We start from the raw sequence: 21,735 nt of genomic DNA, 5'->3' as shown, positions 1-21,735 counted from the left end.
CACTTAGTGAAAATCGTGAAGATCGAGAAGCAAGTCTCGCGACGTAAACCCGACTCCAAACACGCGTCCGCGAGTGTCAGATAACGCGATACGCGACACGAGTAGATGATAGAAACGAGGACGAATTATAATTAAGACCATTTGTAGTGAATAAAAGTTTTATTGAATATAAAAGGTGTCCAGAATTTCGGGTAACCCGCCAGACGTATCCCAGATTCCTAAATCTAAATCCGGCAACGATCCCGAAAATTACCGTGCCTCACTCGAGGCATAACAGTGATTACAAGAGCGATCAAAGCGAGGACCTTACGGAACGTGTTGACAAGATAGTACCTCATTCGCAAATTATTGCGCTAAATGGACGTACAAAGTGTTGCGCTATATACTTTTATTATTCTACGGGTGGTTCTTTTGCCGTATGTGCTTCGTGTATGATCTCTATAGTAGACACTGATTTCGGATACATGTATACTATTCGAAAGCATGTGATTAAGATATACGACGCGATAAGTGGCCGGTCCTGCTCCAATTGCAGACTTCCGATGTATCAGATCTTTCCATGCAATATGTGTCCAATTTGCACACAATAAAAAAACATTGTCATAAAAAGTGTAAAAAAATAATAATAATAATAAAAACATGGAAAACACCGAGCAAACCGAACGCGACCTGTTGGAACTGTCGCGTCGAGTCGCTACCTTGGGCGAATATTTCGCGTGGGCGCAGCGATGCGAGGAATTTATCAAACAGCTCGAAGAACACAGTCGTGCGACTTGAGGGTGCAAGGACTCGATTAGAGAAACGGTTTATACACAGTGGTGGTGATTACAGTGGTGACAATAACGCGAAAAGACTCGTTTGGCGAGAGATCGATACCGCATTCGAAAACCGTATACTAACCGGTGCGGTGATTAACGCAGATTATATCGAACCGCGACAATTTCTCGAGGACGCCAAAGACATTGTGTTCGAACACGTGCAAAAAGTTATGGAAAGACATCATAACGTAAAAGTGAACACTGTGTTCAACGGTGAATTCGTGTCGGGTGATAAGAGCGCAAATAAAAGTGTAAATACCAGAAACTATGAACTCTTTCGCACGTCCGATTTACACGAGTGGTACGAGCGACGCGTCGTCGAGCCCACGCTTGCCTCGCTCGAAGAATTTCAAGAACGCGACAGCGGGTGGTCTTTGTCGCGAATTCTCGATTTAACTGTAAATATAAATGAATATAATCCAATGCGCGCGGGGTGCCACATTAAATTACCGCGAGAAATAATAATGAAGAGAGCGGTAATTAACGTGCAATCCAAAAACAATGCGTGTTTCGCGTGGGCAGTGGTCGCCGCTCTATATCCAGCCGAAGATCATGTTTATCGGGAATCTTCGTATCCACATTATACGACAGTGCTAAATCTCCAAGACATTGAGTTTCTGATAACATTGAGTCAAATTAAGAAATTTGAACTTCACAACAACATTTCGATAAATGTATACTGCATTGAGAAAGAGAATAGCATTGTCCCGATACGTCTGAGCGAACAAAAGAAGGGCAGACACGTCAACTTGCTGTACATGCAAGATTCGCAAGACGTCGGACATTTTGCGTGGATCAAGAATTTATCCCGGCTCGTGAGCTCACAATTGAGTTGGGGCAAACGAAGACAATATATCTGCGATCGGTACGTATATTTAATAAAAATGCAATATATAAAATATACGAAAGAAAAATTAAATATTTCTATTTTTTTACAGATGTTTACACTATTTTGGATCGGAGGACAAGTTGCAGTCGCACATTGTAGATTGCCGAGAAATGAACGAGTGCACCATCCGGTTAGACAAATGGCTCGCGTTCAACAACTACAACAGAAAGGAGCGACTGCCCTTCGTCGTATACGCCGACTTGGAGTGTGTGCTGAGGAAGACCGACGGTGATCCGATGGCGTGTACGTACACGTTTTAGCATCATCAAGTATTTAGCGTAGCTTATTATGTACATTGTTCGTACGACGAATCGTTATCTGCGTTTTATTCTCGCCGTAGTACCGATTGCGTTTCGTGGTTCGTGGAAAAATTAAAAAATTTAGCGCAACGCGTAAAGATTATTTTAACCACGAATGTCCCCATGATAAATTTAACGCGAGATGAGCGGGAGAAGTTTCACAGCGCGACACACTGTCACATTTGCGAAAAACCGTTCGCGCAAAACGACACGCGCGTACGCGATCATTGCCATCTTACCGGGCGGTATCGAAGTCCCGCGCATTCAAACTGCAATTTAAATTATAAAGACTCTTTTTGCATTCCCATAGTTTTTCATAATTTATCCGGTTAGGACGCGCATTTTATTAACAAGGAAATAGCTACAGCGTTCGAAGGGAGAATCGAGTTACTTCTGATAACAAAGGAAAGTTATATATCATTTACGAAAAACGTTAAACTTGTCGAAGAGAAATCGGAAAATCATATTAAATTGCGTTTTATCGATTCGTATAAATTTCTCACAGCCAGTCTCAATAAATTGGCATCATTCTTGAATAAAGACAAATTCAAAATTTTAATATCTGAATTTCAAAATTTACCGCATGATAATTTCAATTTATTAACACGAAAGGGCGTTTTTCCGTACGAATATATTGACTACGTTGACAGGTTGCAAGATACGTGTTTACCATCGCGCGAATCATTTTACAGACCGGTGACACAATATCCGAGAGCGATTACGCGTACGCCGAGAACGTGTGGGAGCGGTTCTCCATTCGAACGCTGGGCGACTATAGCAACTTGTATTTAAAAACGGATGTCTTGTTGTTGGCCGACGTTTTTGAAAATTTTCGCGACAAATGTATCGAGAGTTACGGGCTCGACCCCGCGTATTACTATACTCTCCCCGGATACACGTGGGATGCAATGCTAAAACATATAACTATTACGTTTGAATTACTTACTGATACCGATATGGTTATGTTTATCGAACGGGGAATACGCGGTGGCCTGAGCCAATGTTCCGGCAGATACGCGCGAGCCAATAACAAGTACATGCCGTCTTACGACCCATCGAAACCATCATCGTACATGATATATTTCGATGTAAACAACTTGTACGGTTGGGCGATGTGTCAACCGTTGTCCTATGCCGATTTTCGATGGGTCGACGACATCTCTGACTTTGACGTTAGCGCGATCGCTTCGGATTCGCCTACAGGTTATATTCTCGAGGTCGATCAGGAGTATCCGCAACATCTTCACGACGCGCACACTGATCTACCGTTCTGTCCAACGCGCGATAAGCCACCCGGCAAGCGGCAGGACAAGCTCCTCGCGACTTTATACGATAAGAAGCGTTACGTCATACACTATAACAACCTGCAGCAATGCACGCGTCACGGCCTTCGCATCGCAAAGATACATTGCGTATTGCAATTCGCTCAATCCGCATGGCTCCGCGATTACATCGAACTCAACACCCGGTTTAGAACGCGCGCGACAAACGATTTCGAGAAAAATTTGTACAAGTTAATGAACAACGCGGTATTCGGAAAAACTATGGAAAACGTGCGCAATCACGTCGATGTAAAATTATTAACAAAGTCATGTTTTTAGCGGTGCGGCTAGTCGGCGCGTAATAATACGTGTAAAGAAATTACATTATAATTTATATCTCTAACTTTTAACCACTCAATAACCGTTTATTCCCGTTCATCGTCTTTCAATAGTGGTTCTTTGTCATCCGTCATTCGTCGCCGTTCGATGGCCGTTCGTAGCCGTTCCTGACCCGTTCGGTAGCCGTTCCTAATTCGTTCGCAGCCGTTCCTGAGCCGTTCCTGAGCCTTTAGATAACCGTCCGACAACCGTTCCTGAACCGATCGACCGTCCTTCAACCGTTCGTAGCCGTTCGTGAACCGTCCGTAGCTGTCCGTGAACCGTTTGTTGTCGTCCATTGTCGTTCGTTGACGTTTCGTTGTCGTTCGTTGACGTTTCGTTGTCGTTCGTTAGCGTTTGTTGACGTTTCGTTAACGTTTCGTCGTTGTTTTGTTGTCGTTCGTTGACGTTTCGTTAGCGTTCGTTGACGTTTCGTCGTCGTTCGTTGACGTTTCGTTAGCGTTTGTTGGCGTTTCGTTAGCGTTCGTTGGCGTTTCTAATCTAGCGATAGTCGCATGCCGAAGCTCGTTTACCACACGTCGCACGTCTTTCTCTAACGCTGCAAGCTTCTCGTCTAACTCTTTCAGTTGATTTCTCAACGTTTAAACGCATTGATCCACGTACAGTTTGTTGATGGCGTCGGTATCAGCCACAGGTTGCGCTACACGACGAATCTTGCGCGACTTCGTGTCAAAGTCCGTAACGGTGCGACACAGAGCGTTATCGCGCACGAAATTTCTCATTAATCCGTTCCATCGACGATACGGAATGGCGTTCGTCGCGTCTTTACTCTGCTCGGATATTCCAAATTTGTTGATGCGCATCATCGATGCGAGCGACGTCGGCAGATCGATTGATTAGTTTTGTCGAGATACCGCTTAATTTATAATAATACCGGCTTCGCGAAGTTCCTCGATGATCGATAGGATCTCGTTGTCGTGGCCGTTGTGGCCCGCTTGGTGCGAAGCGTCGAGCAATCGTAAACGATCCACAGGCTCGTTGGGATCGTCCCAGTGCACGTAGTCGATCTTGTTGTCGGTTAGCGTCATCGCACGAAGCGCGAATAATCCCTTTCCGGATTTTGTTTTTTTGGGTTCGATCGGTATCAACTTTGCAATTATTTCTTTGTACTTGTATCCCCTGTTGCCCATTAATCGACCCTGTGCATCATGATTGCGTTTATGCGCGTTCGTCGTCAATAGCATACTCTTGTACGTTTGCTTGTCATCCTCCGTATAGATGACGTCATCGGGGACTTTTTTGAAGATCAACTCGTAAAGACCAGGTGTGCCGACGTATTGTACGCCGTCGATAATTATGTTATCCGCATTGTCCACGTCAAAACGTTTATTACCGAACATCATTCCATTGTTGTCGAAATAAACACCGTACACGGTGTCAATACCGCTCTCTCGATCGCCGCTCAGGACAGGCCAGACGTACCTCCGATCCAGCGGACCTAACTGATCTCGCAACGTTTCTCGACCCTCCAGTGTTTGCAACTGATTTCGGACGGATGTCACGAGCGAGTCGTCCGTGGTTTCGAAAACATCCTCGTTCGCGAGTAATTCGGACATCGTAGGTTGTACAGTTCTCATTGACGCGGACGGTGTAGAGGTTATCGGCGGTACATCCAGTGGAGGGTCCGATCGTTTCGATTTATGCGGTGCTGGTGAGCGATCCGACCTGACGTTGGATCGTTTCCTCTTTTGCGGTGTCGCATCATCTTTCTCGCGCTTCGGGATAGATAACGCTTCGATCCCCGCGTCGGTGTTACTCCCCAGCTCGTTCTTCATCGCGATCGAGCTAGAGTTGTCGACGATCTTTTGTAGCGGCTCGATGAGAGGTCTAAAGCGCCTGTCCAACACGATATCCTCCTCGATCTTCAAAGCGCGATGTTTCTTGCGAATCGATTCACTAGTTTTCGCAATTGTCCTCGCAATCTTTTCGCGCTCGCGAATATCCTCACTCTTATCAATCGCAGCCATCGCGGAAAAGCAAAAATGTCAATCTCTCTCTCTTATATTTCACCTCCGACGAAGTATCGGCAACGACTAATCGTTTTGCGGTATCGCGAACACGTTAAATCCTTTTCTGTATCGACCATCGTTGAGCGAGCTGTCCTTGTCTATCACTACGAATCCATACTTGCATTGCCAACAATCGCGACACAACGCGCAAAATTCATCGTACGGCATGTCGGTATTCACATGATCGTTGTACACGTGTTTCAGATTGGTACCATCTTGTTTGAACAGGATCAGCAGGTTCGCGTTGTCGCGTATCAGATGTTTAGGTATTCTCGCGTATGTTTGACAGAGATAAAAGCAGTCGACGCTCGAGTGCCGACCCATTGAGAAGTACTCTCTCACAGCATCTTGCTTATTGCATGCCACGTCATCAAACACAAAGATCGAGTTTGGACGCGCCTCGCTCGGTGGAATGACGTCACTGTTGTTGGAGAACGTAAAGTAGCCGATTTCGTCGATCGATGTCAGCAAATTCTCCAGATATCGATATTTCGGCTGTTGCAACGACTTTGAGTACACGTACACGTTTTCGAAACGTACGCCGTGCGGACTTTCCAGCAGGCTTATCAGAACGTTGGTTTTACCACAATTCGAGGGGCCGCAAACGATCGCGCGTATAGTAGTCGGTAGCATCGTACCATGCTTGCGCATCTCCGCGTTGTCCCCCATCGATCGTAATCTGTTGTCGCAATTCGTCACGCGTATCGCTAAAGGTTGTCGCACGAATCTCATTTTCACACTATCGACTGAGGAACGCTGGATCGAACGCCTATTTATAGATGCGCGGAACCGCGAAGCGCTCAGTAACAAAAATGTTCGTCCTACTGTCGAGACCTTCCGATATTTGCATTTGAGCGCCGAACAATTACAATTTGTGCCGAAAGTTGTTCTGCTGCGAATGTGCGGCGATCACGTCCACTACCTGTGGGACAAGCTTCCGGAACATATAAAAGCGGATTTAGAGGTTCAACAATATCGACGCTGTTACGAACATTACAATCAACCGTGGCAGCGAACGCACATCGACGGTCCAGCACCGTTGATAAAAGATTGCGGCGAATGTCAACGAAAATAGGTACAGGCCTATTAAATCGTGCGATAAACGCCCTTCCTTTCGAGTTACATATCCCCGGCTATCAGTTTTGCGGTCCGGGTACTCATTTGGAGAAACGATTGGCGAGAGGTGATCGGGGTATAAATCCATTGGACGCAGCCTGTCGCGAGCACGATACAGCGTATTCCCGGAACACCGATCTCACCGAGAGACACGCGGCTGACAGGATACTCGCCGAGAAAGCGCGAACTCACATCGTCGCGAAAGATTCGACTCTCGGTGAGAGAGCCGCAGCTACAGTTGTTTGGGCAGCGATGAAAGCCAAGACAAAAATCGGCATGGGTATGAAAACGAAGACGAAGACGAAGATGAGGACTACGCGGGAAAGGTCGACGAAAAAGCGGATACTTCCGACAGCGAAACGAGGCGGTGTATTGCCGATTCTACCGATGTTGGGTGCGCTTGGATCCTTGATCGGTGAAGCGGCCAGCGTGGCCAAGGCGGTGAACGACAGCAAAGCCGCGCGCCGTCAGCTGGAGGAGCTGCAACGTCACGATCGCGCGATGGAAGGTCGCGGGCTTTATCTCGCTCCGTATAAATACGGACAGGAACTGTATCTCGGCCCGTACAAACGTGGACAAGGAGTGGCAACAAAGAAAAAAAAACGTCAAAAAGACGCTAAAAATGCCCATGGGTGTGACAACGAACATACAATTAGAACAATTGGCGAAACGTATGCGTATACCGTACGTTAGAGGGGTTTTCATGCGTGATTTGTTACCGATCGGTGGTATATATCGAAACGAGAGCGGTATCGTGAATTTGGATAACACCAAAGGACCGGGTACTCATTGGGTAGCGTACGCAAAGAGGGGAAATCGCGCTATATATTTCGACGGTTTCGGTAATCTTCGACCTCCGAATGAATTGGTGCCATATTTCGGATGGAATGTGACGAAGAACGAGTACAATCGCACGTCCTTTCAATCTTACGATCAAAGCATCTGCGGACAATTGTGTCTGCGGTTTCTCCGAACGGTCGACGACAATCGGTGTGAACTTAAAGCCTGACGATGCGCCGTTAAGACTCAGTATTCGTTAAACAGTTTTGCCGACATGTCTATGACATTCACGCTAACCGGGAAGAGTAGCGTCCTCGCGGCACACTACCATCCAGCCATAGATTTGAGCGACGGTGATTATGAGCTCGGTCTAACAAATTTTGAGACTTATCATACGATATCGAACGTGAATTCCTCGAATAATAAATTTTATTTCGATGAGGATGACATGGAAATTACGATTCCCGAGGGATCATATGAGATACACGCAATACACGAGTTTTTGAAACGTGTAATTTCACGGAAACGCCCGCGACGCGTAGTTCGCTCCAGCAATCGTGTCGACAAACGCGGTGATATCACGAGGATATCCCGAGAGGAGACTGTTCGAGCAAACGGTGACGAAGACGAGGCTGTAGAATACCCGATAGTGCTCCGTGCTAATTACAATACGATGAATAGCGAGATCAAGTGCGCTTTCAGAGTAAACTTTAACAAACCCAACAACATTGGATCGCTGCTGGGATTCTCATCGAAGCGTATATTGCAGCCGGGACAATGGCACCAATCGGACATACCGATTAATATCATCAACGTAAACATTATCCGCGTAGAGTGTAACGTGACTACTGGTGCGTACAGCAATGGCAAACGCATTCATACGATACATGAATTTTCACCGAGCGTGCCGCCAGGATATAAGATATCGGAAACACCGGCGCAGATCATTTACCTGCCGATCATCGCGCGGAGCATTACGGATCTAACGATACGCGTTGCGGATCAAGACGGACGATTGCTCGATTTTCGAGGAGAAGAGATCACCATCAGATTGCACGTACGACGGCGACAAAATTAGTGTGCGATACATGAGATGCTCGTGTTGAGCGGAGCGAAAGACGCGAGAGATAACGCGACAACGACAACAACGTCAACATTCGCTAATATCCAATTATCCGGTTGCGGCAAGAAAAAGAAACTCAACGCGTCAAACGTTGAATTTTTGCAACCTTTGGGATTCGCGGTGCGAAATAGCTGAGAAAACATGACCGATATCCTTAACATCGAAGGTGAGCCGGTCTTTGACGATCGTATCGTCAAGATCGAAACTCACACGTACAACCCGTACGCCAATACGACGTTTGAGCACAGCGATGAGATACGAATACCCATACAACAACAGGATCTGTATACGTTGCCGTATGAGAGTTTTCTATACATCGAGGGAAAACTAAAGATAAACAAACCAGCTGAAGGGTTTGATGTGGTACTGGGAAATAATTGCGTCGCGTTCATGTTCGATGAGATTCGATACGAACTCGACGGTGTGGAGATTGATCGTAGCAGAAATGTGGGAATAACCAGCGCACTCAAGAACTATGTAACGGTATTATCCGATAGAACCGTGATTATGAGAAACGCCGGCTGGGATTCGCCTACTAACACGAATGGATACTTTAATTTTTACGTACCGCTCTACATGTTATTGGGATTTTGCGAGAATTACAGGCGCGTGGTGATTAACGCTCGTCACGAATTGATCTTAATACGATCGCGCAACGATAACAATTGCCTGATTGGAAATTTGGTGTTGGAGCCTGTGATCGACATATTCAAGATACAATGGCGAATGCCGCACGTCGTATTGAACGAGATTAACAAGTTATCGATGCTGCGCGCCTTGGAAAGCGGACAATACCTCAGTATGGGTTTCCGCTCGTGGGATCTGTACGAATTTCCGCTACTGCAGCGTACAACCAAACATTCGTGGCCCATTAAGACCGCGACTCAGCTGGAGAAACCGCGATACGTTGTTTTCGTTCTGCAGACAGGTCGGAAGAACGTCATGTCCGAGGATACGAGTCGATTCGACGACTGCAAATTGACCAACGTGAAACTCTATCTGAACTCGGAATGTTATCCGTACGACGATATGAATCTGGATTTCGATAAAAACAGATGGTCGATTTTGTACGACACGTATCAGCGTTTCTGCAAAAATTATTACGGATACGAGTATTTCGAGCCGAGTCTCACCGTCACGCAATTTTTATGTAACGATCCGTTCGTGATCATCGATTGCTCTCGACAAAACGAATCGGTCAAAAGCGCAACCGTGGATGTGAGATTGTAATTCGAGTGTAAGGAGAACGTGCCGCCGAATGCCACAGCGTACTGCCTCATCATACACGACCGCGTGATTCAGTACAACCCGTTGACCAATGTTGTGCGCAAAATCACCTAAGGGGAATGAAACGATATAAAATCTATAATACATCAGGATCAATGGCAGTCTTCTTTCTCTCGACGTGATGATATAAAAAACGTCATGTCCATATCAACGTTCGTGGACCTACAAGGATTCTTCGTCGGGATGAAATTTGTCGTAAAGGAGGTGGCGGTGCTGAGAAAGGGGACCGTTCTGGCGCATTACATTTTTACATACTCCCTACCATGGAATCTCCTCACAAAATCTGACAAATCGTGTGCTTCCTGGCTGATCGCGAATCACCACGGATTACGATGGGAAGACGGAAACGTACCATACAGCATGGCTAAACGCTTGATTACATCAGCCGTGCTTGGAACAGAAGAGGATGGCGATACGTCGACTCTCGTGTACGTCAAGGGATGCCAGAAACGAGAATGGCTGGTGGATTTACTTGAGAATCTTGCGAGAGAAAATTTAATCATCGAGACTTTGGATGCTGATTACGAAGATATTGAATCTTTAAATAATCTAGATGTTACTAATACTATACGATGCGGAAAACATGTTAAGAATTGCGCATTACAGAATGTATTAAAAATATTTAACTGGTGGTCGCAACACCAAAAAAAAAAAAATTGCAATATTTTTATAAATAAAATGTGTAAACGTATTTAATGTTTTTTATTTCTTATTCTCCCCACTCCTTTCCTCGCGAGTCGTTTCTAAGAATTCTTTTTAACGTTGGTGTTTCCCCTTCTCCTAAATTTTCAGAGCAATAATCTCCCAGCGCATCATACGTTGACCGTTTCCCCTTCTCCTAAATTTTCAGAGCAATAATCTCCCATCGCATCATACGTTGACCGTTTCCCCTTCTCCTACATTTTCAGAGCATTGATCTCCCACCACATCATACTTTTGGAAAATAAGCGTCACGTATATTCGATTAATTTTTATACGATCAACTGCTAGTACCAACGATCCACTTCTCATAACCGAGAGACAAAATGTACTCCGCTGAAGGAAGCATCAGCAACGGTTGCAAACGCGTGAATTACTACGTTCCACGAGACGAAATTAAGCCGTGTAAGAAACCGCGAGATGAAATTAAGCCGTACAAGAAACCATTTGATTTGTAAGTATCACAAATGTTTTATATATTTTTCATATATGTTTTTTTCCATGCTATTTCATATTTTTTGTATTTTTCAGATGCGGTAAACCACGTATTCTGGTACGCAGATTTGCGTCAAAACGCGCACTGCTTATAAATACTTGGATATCGGAATCAGCGTTGGAATAACATCTTACGTGGAACTGCATCTGGGCGATAACCGAGGCAACCAAATTGTTTTGTCTATCGATACATGGGAATCGCTAATGCTGAAATGAGCGGACGTTGAACAACTTGTACAGACGCCTAATCATGCACCGATATAGATTAACGATTTAACAATTGAGATTGTTAAAATAAGTGATGCGAGTGTTGTCAAACTTACGTTGCGCGATTCTTGCTTGTACATGAAACCGTCAACTATATTTTTCTTATTCGAACTCGAACACTGTGTTAATCACGAATATTTGAAGCTGTGCGAGAATCTAGAAGCTGTAAATGAGAGTTTCGATCAATTTGTTCGGAGTTTGCAAAGTAATATGTTTGGCGCCAAGAGAGATTCTGCGGTCAAAATCTTGCGCGAAGTTTATGATAAAACATCTATCATAGATTGCGAACTATTAGCTTATGCTGTGGATGAAATTTTGTCTGAAACCTTGAGACGGGGTGATGTATGGTAATATAAATAAATAAATAAATGTGTTAAAAACTGAAAAAAAAATGATTATGTATTTCTTTCGTTTCCCTTCCTTGCATATCCTCAGTACAAACCGCACGCGCGATCTTACGGTACGATGCCGTAATGCGTGGGAGAAGGATGGCGCGAGGCGTTTGCATGAGCGTGGTAAAGAGATAGCGTTCGTAAGTTGGTGCGATAAGTATAGCGTTCGTAAGACGGTGAGTATGAGGGAGATAGCGCGAGGCGACCGCATGCACGCATGTGGGAGAAGGACAGCGCGAGTAGGAAAAGGATAGCATTCTATGGGCGTGCGAGAAGGATAGCGCGAGGCATGCGCGTGGATGATACAGCGTTCGCAAGGCGGTGTAAGAGAGATAGCGCGATGTGATTGCATGCATGCGTGTGGGAGAAGGACGGCGCGAGGCGTTCGCGAGTAGGAAAAGGATAGCATTCTATGGGTGTGCGAGAAGGATAGCGCGAGGCATGCGCGTGGATGATGATGCGAGATACGGCGTTCGTAAGGTGGTGAGTATGCGGGAGATAGCGCGAGGCATGCACGTGTGTAGGAGAAGGATAGAGTCCGCATTGGCGTGGGAAGAGGATGACGTTCGCGGGAGAAAGAAAGATAATGCGAGGCATGCATGTGGGAAAAGGAAAGAAGAAGGTGCAGAAATAAATGATACTTTTAATTATAATAAAAATAATAAGTTTATTCAATAATTGTATGTATAATATAAATGTGTGTGTGTGTGTGTGTGTGTTTAAAAATAATAAAAAATAATAAAAATAATAATAAAAAGTAATAAAAATATATATGCGATGCTCCTTCTAAAACAAAAAAAAACAAATTAATATAAAATTTAATTTTTTAATATTTAATATACAATAATTTTTTAAAAATAGATACTTACGATTAATTTTTAAACTTCTTGCTCGGAGGCTCGTCCCACCGTTCCCATACGTCCTCCTCGTAGGGCTCGAGCCCGAACAGACGTCTTAGGTCTAAATGAAGACCGTCGGAGCCATTATCTTCCCATACGTCCTCACGCAAATCGCGCTCGTGCCGCCGCACCGCTCTCACAAATCGCCGGCGTTCTATGTTCACAAATCCTGGGATTTTTATTTCCATTTTACTATCGTACTGTAAAATAAAATTAAAATTGAATAATAATATATTATAAATAATTAATACAACGTAAATGTAATATAAAATAAAATATGCTACTTACTCTTTGGAAAACCACTAAATTCAGCAGGGCTCTCAGCAGCCCCATCACCAGGTCTTGCGACCACCACGATGCGTTATAGCGTTCTCGGCACAAAACTAATTCAATTAATGATGGCATTTTTTAGTACCTTATTAATTAACTTAAATTTTTTTTTTCACTCTTTTCACTACGTAGCTTTCTCGCTGGCAACTCGAACGATACTATCCTGTCGCATCGGAAAAATCCAGATCTGCTGCGGCAGTGTTTATTACTGGCGCGTTCAAGTGTGTCGGAGAGCATGTGTGAAGGAGAAGCACTTGACTTTTCTTCGAGCGACCAAAATTATTCGTTATACACTTTTGACACCCTTCGTTCTTCATTATATATTTTTTCATCTATCGCGTTATGGTACCGCGATGGCTCTATCTTGTTTATAATAAATTATAGCAGCAGAACATCGGCGCTCGCCTTATCATCTAATTCTAATGTTACGCGCAATAGTGCGCGAGCGGCTCTTCCTGGAAAAAATGAAGAGACCACCGCGATGGTTTTATTTTGTTTATAATAAATTATAGCAGCCGGACATCGGTGCTAACCTTATCATCTTTTTACGAAACTCAATGCCGCACGTGCAATAGTGCAGTGTGAGACGATATTTGTTTATAATGTTTATAAATTCTCGAGCAGCCGGACATCGGCACTCGCCCTTTGTAATACACCGCGCTGTTTATGCTCGCGCGATAAGCTCCCCCGCCCGCGTGACATCATTCCCCCGCGCCAACAAAACCCCCTCCGCCCGCGTGACGTCATGGCCCGCGTGACGGCTTTGTCGCCCGCGCGGTTTCCCCTCACCCCCGCATACCCCTCGGAGAACCCGGCTTAGAACCCGCATATAATAACTACTGGCAGTCTGACACAGAGCGTTATCACGCACGTAATTTCTTAGTAATCCATTTCATTGATAATATAAGTTGTTCGGTGTTCCCAACGATAATCCAAATTTATTAATCGACATTTCGATACAAACGATATTGACAGACTGATTCGTTTCGTCGACGCATAGTTTAATTTATAATAAGACCAGCTTCGCAAAGTTCCTCGATAATTGATACTATTTTATTGTCATGGGCATTGTTGCCGGCTTGACGCGAAGCTTCCAACAATCGCAAGCGATCTACCAACTCGTTGGGATCATTCCAATGAACGTAATCGATCTTATTATTGTTTAGCGTCATAGCGCGCGGTATGTTTATACCTCCTTTAGCTTTTTTAGTAGAGATTAATGGCGCTATTATATTTTTATACTTGTATCCCTTGTTACTTAATACTGGATTACGCATATCATTGTCACGTCGCATTTGTCGCCAATAATATATTTTTGTATTTAATTTTATCATCCTCAGTGTATACGTCACCGTCAGGCACTCTCTTGAAAATCAACTCGTAGAGACCTGGTGTTCCTACGTATCTTATTCCACCGATAATATTGTCATCTTTATCTACATAAAAATTTTATCACCAATCATCATTCCTTCGTTGCGAAATTTAACGCCATATACATAATCCATATTGTAATCTTTATTTTGATTTAAAATAGCTCCCACATATTTTTGCCCTAGTGGGCCCAAGTATGCGCGCAATGTACTTTGACCCTCGGACGTTTGTAATAGATGTTGAACCGACGTCACAAGCGTTTCAGGCGTGGTTTCGAAAATTTCATCCACAGATGGAAACAATCTTTCGTGCAATATTTGACTTGGTTATTTGTGTTATTTATCAGAGTAACTGCATTCGATAATTGTTCCATTCGCTTACGTTTTAATAATTTAGAGTAGAAGTTATTAGCAAATTCGTTTAATGATATATTTGACCGTGTTCGCTTTGTTCCATACTTTGACTCTTTTTTCAGATGCTTGTCCTCGAGCATACTCATTGGTTCGATTTTCGCTTCATCAGATTCCACATTGATTGTATTTTCGACAAGTTGTTTTAGAGGTTCGATAATTGGTTTAAAGTGCCTCTCCAATGTGACGTCTTCCTCCATTTGACCGGTTTTTAAAGAACGATATTTTTTGCGGATTGATTCGCTCGGTTTTACAATCTCTCCCGCAATCTTCACACGATGGTCACTGTCAATCGTAGTCGTCATGTTACGCGCGGACGAAAAATTTCAGACGTTGCTCGATCGATGTAATAGCTACTAACCACTTTACGGTATTGCAAAATCGTTAAATCCTTTTCGATATCGTCCATTAGTCTGTAAACTGTCTTTATCAATCACTACAAATCCATACTTGTGTTGCCAACATTTCTGACAGAATGCGCGAAAATCATCGTAAGACATGTCAGTATTTACATGATCTTTGTATATACCCAGTAAGCAATTTGATAACAAATTGTTGCCAAATTGGCATCAAATTCGCTCAAAACTTGGTAACAAATCCAGTGCCATCTGTGTCCGCATTAAGCTTGTGTTTTGGTGACAAAGCTTGTTGACATAACCTGACAGCAAATTGACGGTAAAAACCGAGCAAAGCTTGATATGATTTGACGTCAAATTGATGGCAAAAATCGACCAAGATCTGCGCAAGACAATCTGATAGCAGATTGTCAGCAAAAACCGAACAAATTCTGCAGCTTTTGGCCATTCATATAAAAGTATATATTTAAATAGATTTAAAGCCTTAACCCTAAGTAACAAAATGATGATAAGTTTTGGTCATAAAATGACCATTGGATAATTAGACATTATATAAAATCATATATTAATATGTTAAAACATATAGGTAAATTCAAATAACTTAATTTATAAAATTAAAGATCTTTTTGGACAGAAATTGTTTGAATAAGTGAAAATCGAACAATTATCTGTCTGATTTGCCAAAAATCAATTCAATATCTGAATTTCCTGTATAAGAATTATGTCAAAAATTGAACTAATAGAAATATATATATTATAATATTATTTTTTGTAGGCTTTATATACACTCATGACAAGAATTTGAATACGGGTATAGATAATGAATAACGCGCCGCATAGCGATAAGCGACTGAACTATTTTATAATACTTTGTAATAAGCTGCAAATTTTGTTCGGTTTTTGCTGCCAATTTGCCATCAGATTGCGCACTCTAGATCCTGCTCAGTTTTTGCCGACAATTTGCTGTGTAGTTATGGTAGCAAGCTTTGCTTGATTCTTGCCGGCAATCTGCCAGCTTAATCGGTAATAACAACTCTTGTACCAAATTTGTAGGCTTTTTGCTGACAATAATTTGTAGCAAACACTTGGCAATATCTGTTAGAACAGACCTGGCTGACTGGGTATGTTTCAAGTTTGTACCATCTTGTTTAAATAAACTCAGTAAATTTGCATTGTCCCGTACGAGATGTTTGGGTATCTTGGCATACGTTTGACAAAGATAGAAACAGTCGACGCTCGAGTGTCGACCCATTGCAAAGTACTCTCTTATCGTATCTTGCTTATTGCACGCCACGTCGCCAAAAATAAAAATGGAATTCGGAAGCGCCTCGTTTGGTGGAATAACGTCACTATTATTAGAGAATGTAAAATAACCAATTTCGTCGATCGGTAATAGCAAATTTTCCAAGTATCGATATTTCGGTTGTTGAAGCGATTTCGAGTATACGTACACATTCTCGAAACATACACCGTGTAGACTTTCTATCAAACTTATCAACACATTAGTCTTACCGCAATTCGAAAAATCGCAAATGATACCGCATATAGTAATCAGTAGTATGTTTCCATGCTTGCGTATTTTTTTCTCAGACGTTACTGGTGTTTTATCGTCAAAATTTCTCATTTTGATTATCGTCGCTTGTCGCACAAACCGCATGTTTGCTCTCGCGAATCTCAAATCAGATTTTTGGAAAATGAGTCATCGGGGTCCTATTTATAAAAGTGCACCAAATCGAAACCGCTCAGTCTCAAAAATGTTTCTTCTTCTATTAGTTGATAGCGATATTCTCGAGCTTACCACCGAGCAGTTACAGATTATCTACAAGATTATGTCTTACTGCAAGACTTTAGTAGCTGCGTGGGACAATTGTGGGACAAGCTTCCCGAACATATAAAAGCTGATTCAAAGGTTCGACAATATCGTCGATGTATGCGACATTATAATTTGCCATGGCAGCAAACACATATCGACAGTCCAACACTGTTAATAAAAAATTGTGGTTAATGCCGTCAAAAATTATAAGAGATAACGGTTTGTTAAATCGTACGATAAATGCACTTCCTATCGAATTACATATTCCAGGCTATATGTATCAGTTTTGCGGACTGGGAACTCATTTAGAAACACGATTGGCTAGAAGGGATCGAGGTATCAATCCATTGGATGCCGCGTGTCGCGAGCACGATATAGCTTATTCCCGAAGCAACGATCTCAGTCAACGACACGTTGCGGATAATATACTCGCTACAAAAGCGCGAACATATATTACTGTAAGAGATTCGACTCTTGGCGAAAGAGCAGCCGCTACAGGTGTTTGGGCAGCTATGAAAGCAAAGACAAAATTTGCTATGGGGATGAAAACAAAAAATCATCGATGAAGAAAAGACTGTGAAAAAACAAATACTTCCTATAACGAAGCGTGGTGGTATCCTACCAATTTTACCATTATTAAAAGTTCTCGGTTTGTTGGCTGGTGGAGCAGTGGGAATCGCGAAGGCTGTAAACGATAGCAAGACGGCGCAATGTCAGCTCGAAAAAATGCAAGGTCATAATCGCACCATGGAAGATCACAGACTTTATTTCGCTCCATACAAGCGTGGATGAGAGTTCTCAACAGCGGCTAAGAAAGAAAAAAAAACGTCAAAATAACGATAAAAATGCCTGCCGGTGTAACAACCAATGTACAATTGGAACAACTTGCAAGATGTATGCGTATACCATTTTTTAAAGACGTTTTCATGCGCAATAATTTACCGATAAACGGCGTACAACGAAATGAGAACGGTATCGTCAATTTGAATGACGTCAGTAGTTCCGATACTTATTGGGTTGCGTATGTAAAGAGGGGAGATCGTGTAGTATATTTCGGTAGTTTTGGAAATCTTCGACCACCCAAGGAATTAGTGCGATATTTTGGACAGAATGTTGCAAATATAGAATACAATCATACGTCCTATCAAAATTATAATCAAAGTATATTTGTGAACAATTGTGTCTACGATTTCTTCAAACGGTCGATGATCGATATGAATTTAAAGCTTGAAAATTCATCGTCGCGACTCATTTGTTCGACAATTTCCCAGCATGTCACTCACACTTACGTTGACTGGCAAGAGTAGCGTTCCAGCTATAAGCTATTTTTCAGCTATAGATTTAAACGATGACAATTACGAGCTTGGTTTATACGGATTTTGGAACTTATTATACGATATCAAACGTGAATTCTTGGAATAACAAATTTTATTTTCATAACGACAACAAAAGAAATTACGATTCCTGAGGGATGATACGAAATACGCGCTATAAACGAATCTCCAACGTATAATTTTACGACATCGACGCGTAGTTGATTCCAACGATATTGTTGTTGACAAAGGTGTCGCGCGAGAAGAGAATGAAGATATCGAGAACACGGCGAATATCCAATAATGCTTCGCGCTAATCATAATACGCTAGAGAGTGAAATCAAATGTGTCTATAGAATAAATTTTAGTAAACCAGACAATGTTGGATCGTTGTTGGGATTCTCATCGAATCGTATATTACAGCCTCGGAAACGGCACGAATCGGATGTACCGATAAATATTATTAGCATAAATATGCAGCGTAACCACTGGCGCGTACAGCAATGACAAGCGCGTACACGCGATACATGAATTTTCACCGAGCGTGCCGTCAGGATATAAGAAACGCCAGCACAAATCATTTATCTACCGATCGTCGCACGGAGCATTACTGATTGAACAATACTCATTGTTAATCAAGAAGTATTTGCTCGATTTTCGAGGAGAGAAAATTAAGATTGCATATACGGCGGCGGCAAAAATAAAGCGTGTGACAAATGAATACTTGTGTTGAACAAAAACACGGAGCACGCGAAAGACAATATCTTTACCAGGGACAATATTTTTGCGAGAAGGCGAGTGGCGACGGTATCGGGTGACAATAATTAGATATTCGTTTACGCTAAAAAGAAGCTTAGCGCGTTGAATCGCGAATTTTTAAAATCATTAGAATTCGTCGTACAAAATACTTAAACAATATGATTGACATCGTGAATATCGGAAGCCAGCCGATCTTTGACGATCTATCATCAAGATTGAGACTCATACGTACAATCCTTATGCCAACACAACGCTTGGATATTGCGACGAGATACGGATACCGATACATCAAGATTTCTACACATTACCATGTGAAAATTTTCTATACGTCGAGGGAAAGTTGAGGGTGCGTAAAGTTGATAAAGGGGCAAGAGTGGTATTGGGAAACAATTGCGTCGCGTTTATGTTTGATGAATTTCGATATGAACTCGACGTTGTGGAGATTGACCGCAACAGAAACGTTGAAATAACTTCCACGATTAAAAACTACGTCTCTCTAACAACCGAGAAAGATAAAATCTTAGAGAAAGCTACGTGGAATATCGCATAATGTTGTTGAAGCTTACTTCTTCAACAACATTATGCGATATTCCACGTAGCTTTCTCTAAGATTTTATCTTTCTCGGTTGTTAGAGAGACGTAGTTTTTAATCGTGGAAGTTATTTCAACGTTTCTGTTGCGGTCAATCTCCACAACGTCGAGTTCATATCGAAATTCATCAAACATAAACGCGACGCAATTGTTTCCCAATACCCAATAACTTTTGCGTGCCGCTAAACATATTATTGGGTTTTTACGAAGATTATAAGCGATTTGTGATTAACGCACCTCACGAATTAATTCTGATACGTCTGCGCAACGACAACAATTGTATATTTGAAAATGCTTCGACTGAAGCTGATATCGAATTATTCAATGCTGGCAGAAAAAATGATATGTCAAAAGTTATTACTACATTCGACAACTGTAAATTGATCAACATTAAATTCTATCTAAACTCGGAATTTTATCCCTAATGATTTGAATTTATATTTCGATAAAAATAGATTCGCCCTCTTGTTTGATATGTACTCTCATTTTCACAAATTTTATTACGGATGATGATGTGCTATTTCAAAATTTCTGCATTGCGGTCTATCGCGGTTATTGATTGCTCGCGACAAAACGAGTGAAAATTCCACCGTAGACGTGAGTTTAGAATTTCAAGGAGCAAGGAGGATATACCGGCAAATATTACCGACTATTGCCTCATCTTGCACGATCGCATTGTCGAATATTGCCCATTGACCAACGTAGTTCGTAAAATTATCTAGATCAGCAAATATCCTCTCCAATGTCAAAAATATATAAAGACTGAGATTTTGACGATCGACAAGAGTCGTACATCATTCTTGCAATTGTACAGTAATATTATCAGCATGATTGCGCCAACGTTTGTGGATCTGCAAGGATTCATTATCGGGTGAAACTTTATCGTGAAGGAAGTAGCGATATTGAGAAATGGATTTGTTCCCTCTCACTATTTTTTTGCAAGTCCCGTACCATGGCGTACGCTTATAAAATCTGAGAGATGCCAAGCTTCATGGCTAATCGAACATCACCATGAACTTCAATGGGAGGATGGAATCGTTCCATACAGCTTCGCTAGGCGTTTGATTACGAGAGTTGTGATGGGTGCGACGGAAAAAGAAGATGGAGCATCTTCTATCGTGTACGTTAAAGGACACGAAAAACGAGAATGGCTGACCGATATACTTGACGATGATGCGAGAAACGATGTTATTATCGAGACCTTGGATGCGGACTATGAAGATATCACTTCGTTAAATAAGCTGGATGTTACTAATACTATGCGCTGTGAAAAACATTTAAAAAATTGCGCTTTACAAAATGTATTTAAAATATTCAATTGGTGGACGAATCGTCGTAAGGATTTACTCAAACATTATTTAGAATAAACTATTGTTAAAATATATTTTTATTCTCTTTTATTCTTCCCTTTTCCTTTTTCTTACCCCAGTATGCGAGTATCAAATTTCAGTACGTGACGTTAAATAGCGGCGTCAGCCGCCTTATCAGGCTACAGATGTTACATTTCAGTACATGGACATAGACTTTAAATATTTTAATGGCATATAAATAATTGTTTTGTCGTTCAATAGTCGTTTATAGCCGTTCAATAATCGTTCAAAGCCGTTCAAAGCCGTTTGATAGCCGTTCGATAGCCGTTCAAAGCCGTTCATAATCGTTCGATAACCGTTCGATAGTCCTTCAAACCCGTTCAAAAGCCGTTCGATAGCTGTTCAATAGTCGTTTGATAGCCGAATTGTTCGTGGGAACGTGCTTATTTTTGTCTTTTTATCATGTGCAGAAGGTAAGCGTTCTTTGTAAGTGATACATCCCCTACTTTAAAATGTTCGAGACAATGTCTATCTTGTTGTGTCCGTCATAAAGTCTTGAGAAGTCTGTGAATATAGTTTATTTAAAGTGCTAAAAAGGGTTAAAGAAAATTAAAATGCCATCACTAATTGAGATGGACCTGTGTCGAGGCCGATGGAACGCGATATGAGCGGAGAATCTGGTGATGGGGCTGCTGAGAGCCCTAGTACTCTGCGTTGATACCACTGCTCTGCGTTGATACCACTGCTT

At 42.3% G+C, this 21,735-nt stretch overlaps 2 protein-coding genes across 2 annotated transcripts; one reads left to right on the top strand and one right to left on the bottom strand.

The window, feature by feature from the left end:
* Positions 1–4,508: 4,508 nt before the first annotated feature.
* LOC138941304 (uncharacterized) lies at positions 4,509–5,634 on the bottom strand. Its single transcript, XM_070310861.1, has one exon. It carries the CDS (start codon positions 5,632–5,634, stop codon positions 4,525–4,527), a length of 1,110 nt encoding a protein of 369 aa, XP_070166962.1. The 3' UTR covers positions 4,509–4,524.
* Positions 5,635–8,836: 3,202 nt separating this feature from the next.
* LOC138941303 (uncharacterized) lies at positions 8,837–9,925 on the top strand. The gene has a single exon (XM_070310860.1). It carries the CDS (start codon positions 8,837–8,839, stop codon positions 9,923–9,925), a length of 1,089 nt encoding a protein of 362 aa, XP_070166961.1.
* Positions 9,926–21,735: the final 11,810 nt, after the last annotated feature.

The sequence above is a fragment of the Polyergus mexicanus genome, unplaced genomic scaffold (genome assembly GCF_030449975.1).
Source record: "Polyergus mexicanus isolate NDT 795.1 unplaced genomic scaffold, iyPolMexi1.0 SCAF_18, whole genome shotgun sequence".
Classification (NCBI taxonomy): domain Eukaryota; kingdom Metazoa; phylum Arthropoda; class Insecta; order Hymenoptera; family Formicidae; genus Polyergus; species Polyergus mexicanus.
This window is presented reverse-complemented; position numbering and strand designations above follow the sequence as displayed.